This window comes from Primulina eburnea, chromosome 1 (assembly GCF_022965805.1).
Source record: "Primulina eburnea isolate SZY01 chromosome 1, ASM2296580v1, whole genome shotgun sequence".
In the NCBI taxonomy this organism is placed as follows: domain Eukaryota; kingdom Viridiplantae; phylum Streptophyta; class Magnoliopsida; order Lamiales; family Gesneriaceae; genus Primulina; species Primulina eburnea.
In genome coordinates this window covers 47,654,824-47,664,330 of record NC_133101.1, presented here as the reverse complement: position 1 = coordinate 47,664,330, position 9,507 = coordinate 47,654,824, and the positions used below count along the sequence as shown (strand labels likewise).

The following is a 9,507-nucleotide window of genomic DNA, read 5'->3' as shown; positions in this document are numbered from 1 at the left end:
ATCAAAGATAAATCTTCGTTCTGGATATCATCAGTTGAAAGTGAAGGACTCAGATGTTCATAAGATTGCTTTTAGGACTTTTTATGGGCATTATGAGTTTATGGTCATGCCATTGGGTTGACCAATGCGCCAGCGATCTTATGGGTCTCATGAATAGGGTATTTCATCCGTATATAGATCAATTTATTATAGTATTCATCGATAATATTTTTATCTATTCGAAGAGTAAAGAGGAGCATAGTCGGCATTTGAGGACAACACTGCAAGATAAGAAATTATATGCAAAATTCAGCAAGTGTGAGTTTTGGCTTGCTAGAGTGGCGTTTTTAGGCCACATCATTTCAAGACATGGGGTGGAGATTGATCCAAGAAAAGTGGAAGCAGTGAAATAACGGCCCGTACCGAAGAGCGTAACTGAGATCCATAGTTTTTTGGGACTATCCGGCTATTATCAAAAGTTTATTCGATGATTCTCATCCATAGCAGCAAGCATAACCAGCTTGACAAAAAAGAATGCAAAGTTTGTATGGATCCGAGTGCCAAGAAAGCTTTGACAAGTTGAAGCAAGATCTGATTTCAGCTCCAGTATTGTCGATGCCATCAGGGCAAGGGGAGTATGTTCTTTACACCATTCCTTTGAAACTTGGTTTGGGTGTAGTTCTGATGCAAGACGACCGAGTTACAGCCTATGTGTCTAAACAGCTGAAAGTCCACGAGAAAAATTACCCCACTCATGATCTTGAGATTGCAGCAGCGGTATTTGCATTGAAGATTTGGAGACATTATTTGTATGAGGAGAAGTGCACGATTTACACCAACCATAAAAGTTTGAAATACTTCCTCACACAAAAGAGCTGAATATGAGGCAAAAAAGATGGCTAGAGTTCGTAAAAGACTACGACTGTGACATTAGCTACCATCCAGGAAAAGCTAATGTTGTAACGGACACATTGAGTAGGAAGACAAAGATTATTACTAAATTATGACTTCAGAAGCCTATGCAGTCCGAGATACAGCGATTTGAGCTTATAGTGTATTCTAGGGACGAGGCCCCTAATCTTGCTACCATGACAGTACAGTCGACTTTAAAAGATAGAATCTGTGAGGGACAATCTACTAATGATCAATTGGAAAAGTGGAGAGCGAGAGATGAAGCCAAGGGACGGAAGCTTTATTCTGAGGTGGATGGTACAGTTCGTTATCGAGATCGACTATGGGTTCCTAGTGTCGATTCTTTGAGGGAGGTCATTATGAAGGAAGCCTATGACACTCCATATTCTATTAATCCTGGAAGCATTAAGATGTACAAAGATCTTCAATTATTATATTGGTCGTCGGGCATTAAGCGAGACACCCTATGATTTGTATCTGAATGTTTGACATGTCAGCAAGTTAAACCGGGCATCAGAGGCCAGTGGGAAAACTTAAGCCACTCCTATTTCCGAGTGGAAATGAGAAAATATCACTATGGATTTTTTTGTGGCAATACCGAGGACTATCAAGGGGTCTAATGCTATATGGGTGATAATGTATTGTCTTACTAAATCAGCATATTTTCTACCTATCAATATGTCATTCATTACGACACAGTATGCCGAGTTGTATATTCGAGAAATAGTTCATCTGCATGGGATTCCCATATCTATTGTTTCTAACAGAGATTCGAGATTTACATCATCTTTATAGAAGAGTCTGCATGCAGCGATGGGGATTAAATTATTATTCAGTACAACATTTCATCCTCAAACTGATGGTCAGTCCGAAAGAGTGATTCAAATATTGGAGGATCTACTTCGAGCTTGTGTCATTGATTTTCAAGGAAGTTGGGAACCGAAGTTTCCATGAGTGGAGTTTACCTATAATAATAGCTAGCACTCATCAATAGAGGGCTCCGTGTGAGGCGCTATATGGGAGGAAGTGTAGATCACCCATATATTGGGACGAGGTTGGTGAAAGATGAGACTTTGGTCCGGAATTGATCAAACAAATAGCGGAGCTAGTTGTCAAAATTCGAGATAGAATGAAGCCTGCACAAAGTCGACAGAAAAGCTATGCCGACAACCGACGAAGAGAGCTAGAGTTTACAGTAGGCGACCATGTATTTGTGAAAATAGCACCTATGAAGAGTGTTATGAGATTTGGCAAGAAAGACAAACTTAGTCCAAGATTCATATGGCCAATTGAGATTTTTGGAGAGGATTGGAACACTAGCATATAGAGTGATATTGTCACCGATGCTGTCAGGAGTACACAATGTGTTCCACATCTCGATGCTGCGAAAGTACAAGTCAAATCATTCACATGTACTAAATCATGAACATCTGCAATTGTCTCCAAACATGACTTATGAGGAAATACCCATACAAATCTTGGATAGGCCAAAAAGAAGATTCCAAAACAAAGTCATACCAATGATCAATGTCAAATGGCTAAATCACTCGGAGGAAGAAGCTAATTGGGAAACCGAGAAGGACATGAGGAGTCGCTACCCGGAGTTATTCGGTAAGTTATAATTTCTTGGATGAAATTTTATTTAAGGGAGAGAGGAATTGTAAGGTCCAAAATTATAATGACGTAATCCAGCTGAATGCAATTATAACGATAATGGAAAATAGATAATTAAATAGTTTTAATTGCTTAATTGAATATGATGTGCATGGTTGCATGTATAAAATGTACATTATACAAGAATGCAAGTAAACTGTATTTTTAAAGGTTATTCGAAATGCGATCGAAGAGGGGAGACCGAGGGCTGAAAAGTGGAAAATATTTTTATTAAATAATTGTTTTTAATTATTTAAAATAAGGTTGATGTTTTATGATAATTTTAAGAATAAGGAATTTTGAGGTTATTTTATACGTCGAGACGTAATTTTTAACGATATTCAATTTTCGACAAAAATATGAACTTTTTGAAAATTTGGTTAATATTTTCACGAACTTTTCTAAACGAAATATTTTAAATATGCATTAATGAGCTTATTGGGCCTATTGTACCATGCTAATGATCCATTCATCTCTCCATTTTCTATGAAAAGGGGGCCTAGGCTTGCACAAGGAGGTTTTAAAAAAAATAAATAGATCAAACCCACCCCCATTATTTTCAAAAAATACACGCCCCATCCCCTCTCTTTGCAAGGACTCTCCCCTCCTCTCAAAAACACACGCACAAACGAGATTTAAGAAGGGAAATCCACGGTTTTCTTAAGGATTTCAGCATAGGGATTTTTTCGTCGCCGTTCTTCGCATCTCAACGCATTTGTCGAGCGTAATTTATGCGAAGGCACGCCTTACCTATCTTTTTCCCATCTATCACACCATATTATTGTTTTGAGTTACGTTTGCATGAAAAATGATTTCTTATGATTATTTTCGTTTTTATGCTTGTGGTGTTATTAAATTATGTTTTCATGATTCAAAAACTTATGTTGTTATTGCATGAAGGTGCTGCCATGCTAGGGTGACTTGAGAACACGATTTTCCGGCATGTTAGGAGTCACACGAGTCATTGTTAAAGGCTGCAAACGAATTGGAATAGGCTTGACCGAATTATTGAATGATTGTGTGCAAGGGTGGGGAAAACCATTGCATGGCTCAGCCAAGGCTTGACCAGGGCTAGGCCTAGACATGGTTGGGTGTGTAGAGGAGTCCTAACCATGCTAGGACTCAAGCACAACGGCTAGGGAAGAGTCCAAGCGAGCTAGGACTCTTACCAAGCCAACCGAGAATGTTAGCGAGCGCAGGGGGATCGCGGCTTGTCCAGGAGTCTAGGATATGTCTGTTAGGGTCTTGAGACGGTCCAGAGGGTGAGGGCTTGGCGGTGGCTCGAGGTTAGAAGTCCTAGTCGAGTTCGAAGATTCCTAGGGTCTTGAAAAAGGAATCGCACAGTTCTTGTCTTCGTCTAGGAGGTTGCAGCGGGCTAGGGTCTAGTTCAAGGGGTCATGGCTGGTCAGTAGGGTCCATAGGTTGCCTGGGAGGAGCTTGCATCGATGTGGCTTGGGCTTGGCTCGAAGGAATCGCAATATGGCTCGATGGATAAAATTAGGGTTCAAATTAATGGATTTAAATTGATAAGGCTTGAACCGTGGGTCCACAAGGGGTGTTTCATGTTTCACAAGGGTAAATTAAGCAATACAAAGTCTATGATTAAAATTTGGAATTTAATAATAAAGTTTGAATTAATTCGAGAATTAAACGCTCTACGAACTAATAATTATGAAATAAATAGAAAGCCTTGAATTTAAGCAAAATAAAAATATAAGAATTTCAATTTAAGCTTAAATAGTTATTGGGGATGGTCTAAGGTCAACGAAAGTAAGAAAAATTCAAAATCGAGAAATTTTACGTTTAGGGGTAAAACAATCATTTTACACCTGCAAAATAGTGAACGCCTTGGCAGTGTGCTGAATGCTATAAATAATGATTATATGCTTATTTTTAAACTTTATGGGATTTTACGATAAACCGATAATGCCAAAAGATATGTTGCATGCTCGGTTTAAAAGAAAAGTGATGAAAATATTAAATGTTGAAGGAAGTTAAGTAATTGTCACTAATAGGATAATACGATGATACGATGATTGATGATATGTAAGGCCAAGGCTCAGTTTATGAGTGAGAGTATCGCTGATGTTCCCGCCGCCCAGTACTGTAGTAACACGTAGATGGATCCATCGACCTTCAGCTGATATGAAAGTCACAATTAACGATCTAAATTCAACGAAAAGGAGAATATATACGTATATGTTTATGATGAAAATGATAATGTTTATGTTAAAGGAAAATGTTTACTATTATGCGTATTCATGAAATGTTATGTTATGTAAAAGTATTTTTACTGTTGCATGTGATTGTATATGTACTACTTGCTATTATGGTTATGGTTTGCTGAGTCAATAAACTCACTAGGTGTGATCGATGTAGGTGAGAATGATATTGATGTTGAGGGCTTTGATGGTTGATCTTACTGGACTGAAGGTGCATATAACCCGAGGACCAGTGCTAGTTTTCCGCATTTACGTTTAAGTTTATGTTCTAGATTTTTACGACTTTTATGATGCTTTATGAGTGGTTTTTTAGAGGTTGTTAGAGTTAGCATTTTGAAATATTTCTAAGTTTAGGTTTGGTAAAAAGATTTACGATTTTACGTTTTGGATTATTTCTTTAAATTTTTAAATATAGGTGGTATGTTTTATTTTCGAATGGTGTCAAAATATTATATATATATATATATATATATATATATATATATATATATATATATATATATATATAAAAGAAAAATCGTATTAGTGTGTAGGTAATAATTGTGTGTAGATATCGGTCGAGAACTAATATTAAAAAAATCGTACATTAGTGTGTAGGTATCGGCCGAAAATTAATATTAAAAAAATCTAGTATTTTTTATGAAAAACGAGTAGTGGACGTTTCAAGGTAGGTAATAATTAGTGTGTAGACTAAAAATTTTGGTATTTGATGTAGAAATTAGAAAAATGTTTGAATATGAGTTATTTTGTGCCTTTGGCACCCACAATTCGATTTTCATTAAGCTCAAAAGAGTCACTAGGCTCAAATGATCCAAAAATTACATAAATCATTCATAAGTCACAATTTGTCTATATTTTGCCTCGAAGATTGCTAAACTAAGTCCTAGACTATATTTTATTCACCAATCAACTTGTACAGATTGACCGTGTGCATTTCAAAAAGTGAATGGCTTTTAGAAGAAATTCCAGAATAACACATCTCGTTCAAATTTCAGTTAGTCACAAAGGGCTTCAAGTGATACCATAAAGACAATAAAAACAAGCCCAAACAAATTTAATGACTGTATAGAAGCCTAACTCATAAAATAAAATGACGAACACTACAAATCTTAAAAATAAAGTTAATAATAAAACTTTAACGTTTGAATACCGAAACCATAAAAATCCCAAGTTAAAAATGACCATCATAATTTTGAAAAATAAGTCTAATTTTAACATAAAAAGTGTCATGCTCTTCATCATCGCTAACGCAATCATAGTAAATAGTTTTTACACGTGCATAGTAAAAATGACATGAACTACAAGGTTCTCGATTTTACGCTGCCACTAGTCTGAGCCTGCTCACTGGTCACCACCTCCCGTCTCCTCAACAGCATCATCTGCATCAATCAAATCTAATAAGTCTAATGACTCATAATTCATAAACCGTGCATAACAAGTAATACATAATAAAATTCATACAATTTAAACATAGCGTGTACATAACATAAGCATACAAATGTACAATATGACTTTATTGCATAAATTTTTTCATAAAATTTTATTTTCATGCTAATCATAGTAATCGCAATTGTAAATCATTTTGCGTGGAGTTTTGTTCAATGAAAGTGGCCCATAACATAAATCGTTTGATCAAACTAACCGCAATACTGGGCCTATAGGGATTACAATAGTCCTTGGGCTGGATGTCCTCTGTCTAACATAACACAATTCATCCGAAGATGTTTGAGAGATCCCCAGATACGTTATCCGGATTCCAAACCCGTAACATAATTTGGCTACAAAGCAAATCGCATAACTCAAAAATTATTATTTTGCAAGTCATACATACTTACAAACATCATGAGCCTCGTTGGATCATCCCCGGACATGCTGCCACAACATGCTAGAATAAATTCCAGAGAAGCCCCTTAAGGTGAACTAGGACACCTACGACTCCCTAATTAAATAGAAGCACTTAGGATGTAACAATCCATTCGGGACTCCACCCACACGTGAATCACATCCAAACTACTGTACAAGGCTTTAAACCAGCCCCAAACCATGACCAAACCCGTACCATGCATGACAAAGCATATAACACAAGTTGCCCAAAAGAGTGCTGCTATGGAACTCATGCGTTCCGCACGACTTCCTATATATTCCAACTTGAACAAGACCAAACCAATCCTTAGTATCAACCATTGGACATAACTTAAGACATTTGTTTGTACGCCCAAGACACACGTATCGCCCTTAAACAACAAAGGTCGTAGCCCCTCATGTGTGATGCCTAGCGTGCGCAAGCGGCGTGATGCGACTTCAACCACTCTGCTATCAAACCAATCCTTAAACAAACCATACCCAGCTTACCCCGGGATCCTAAGACCCCGCATAGACCCTAGCCATGAGCCCTAGTCCAGCCAAGAAAACAAACCGCACCCTCAAAAGCCGTGATCACCCTACGTGGGATGTGGTGTTCCTTACACGTTTTCCTGCACCAGCAGCCTTTCTCCCCAACACGGACCACTAATAGCATCTAAACACACCCCATAACATAACCATACATAGTAGAAAGCCTTCGGAAGCGGGGACCCGGACGCTAATTAATTTTCTTAAATCATCATTGGGATTAAATGGATCAATTAAATAAACTATGTCGAATTTTTGTTTTTAAAGTTGTACACCTCATAAATAATGGTACAAAATCTTACAACAAGCTATGCTCTATCTTATTTAATTTACAAGATCAAATTTAATATCTACAACATGGTTCAAGATACACAACTTGTTCAAAACAAAAATTGGGGCCTTGCATAAACCCCAAATGGTTACCAATCATAACAAACTAGGGTTATCAACTGCATATCAAGTGTTGAAAACCAGTTCTACATCTATGCTCGGATGTCCTCTCTAATCTCGATCTTTCATCCTCTTCTCGACCGTAATCCTTTCCACATGTTGTCATGCACACATACAAACACAACAACAGTCGGATAACTCCGGGGAAAAATATATTTCCCAGTATAAACAATATATACATGCATTTCATATAGGCATATACAAAAGCATAAAACATTCAAATAGCATGTATCATAATATGAGAAACATAAATCGATATAAAACTGTAAATCAAACTCTTTAACTCTTAATCTTTGATTCGACTTTTATCTAGGGATCCCGATTTTAATAAGAACGCAACAAGTCTCCCACCTACTCTCCCCTTCTAGATGCTGGTACGTTCTTATTCCCGAACTTCGGAACACTCTATCGAGTATCTATAATAGTAGTCGATCTTCTCCTAAGCACATCGATATAAACCAAACGTCCAGTGACTTGACACCTCTGCCAAGGACTCTTTCACAATATCTATCTTCTATTCTATTCTTTTCTATAAATCAATAGAATAAGCATACACATTCCAAGAGTACAATTGTATCAAAACAATAACAATATGTGGTTTTGGGAACTCAAGTTACATCTTACTCGAGTTATCAATCCCAGTTTAACATTGACTTATACCTTTCTTTTCGTAGTCCTTGGTTTTGGCTCATTCTTCTACCGATTCCGAAGTTGAATTCTCGACTTCAAAGCATCCAATATCAAGCTAGAATGACATTCGAGAAGTACAACATCACATACAACTCAAACAAGGCATGATTTGCTCAACACTCAATCTCATTAAATTCCACAATCTCGAGATACCGGCAATGCAAAAAACAAGAGACCAATCTCAACAACTCATAATCATCAACAAATATAATCCATAACTCTCAAATTCTGCATAACTATATTCACATAGACTGGGAAATCATAACAATTACATACGATGTTCATTCTTCGATCCGGTTTCGATTATACGATTACCATAATCTCAAGAACACAGAATGTCAATCATATCATGATTCCTCCAACAACAAACTTTCGAACTATACAGGAAAATAAATAAACTTGCATCCTTTTGAAGCTCTTGACGAGAGGAACATGTAACTAAATGCGGATTGAAAATCGGATGGACGGGTCTTTGCAAAATCACAATTCTAAAATTTGCAAAAGCTTGAGAACGGTTCTGTAGCGTACCGTACTTTTTACTACTTAAAATTTGCGGAAAATTAAAAATTTTCTTAAATAAGAAGTGAACCTTCAAAATTTGATAAAATCAATTGTTAATCTCAACAACCAGTGTAATGAAAGATATCCTAGTAAAGTTTGCCAAAAGTATTTGCTAAAAATCTCAAAACCAGTAACATAAATCAGAGTACTCTTAAACATTGCATAAAGCTTAAAACCTAGTGGTCCTCTGGTTTAGCCTCCCGCTCAGTCCAAGCCAGCTCCTTGGTCCCCACCCCTTGTCTCCTCGAAATCATCCTCACTTGCATCGATCAAGTCCAGTGAGTCTAAAGACTCAACACATATAAACTGGAAGTAGCGAATAATACGTAATAAAACCACATGCTACTTAAAAATAGCGTATACATACTTGAAACTTGATCTTGCAATAAACTTGAACATACATGCATAACATAGACGTGCCATAACGTGAAAACTTTCCATAAACGTGCTTGCATACTTGTACATACTTAACTTCATTATTTTGCGTAGAGGCATGTTTCAAAGCAAGTGACCCATAACATAATCGCCTGATCAGACTAAACCACAGTACTGGGCTGACAGAGAAAAATCCACTACCACATACATGATATCCCCGTTCATAATTTAACGGGCGGATTGGTCCCCGTGGATAATTTAATACTTTCCAATC

The 9,507-nt window shown here is 37.0% G+C and overlaps 1 protein-coding gene across 1 annotated transcript; it reads left to right on the top strand.

The window, feature by feature from the left end:
• The first annotated feature begins 513 nt into the window (after positions 1-513).
• Positions 514-1,361, top strand: LOC140807496 (uncharacterized). Its single transcript, XM_073164357.1, has 2 exons — positions 514-756; positions 993-1,361. The coding sequence occupies exons 1-2, from the start codon at positions 514-516 to the stop codon at positions 1,359-1,361; spliced, it is 612 nt and encodes a 203-aa protein (XP_073020458.1).
• Positions 1,362-9,507: the final 8,146 nt, after the last annotated feature.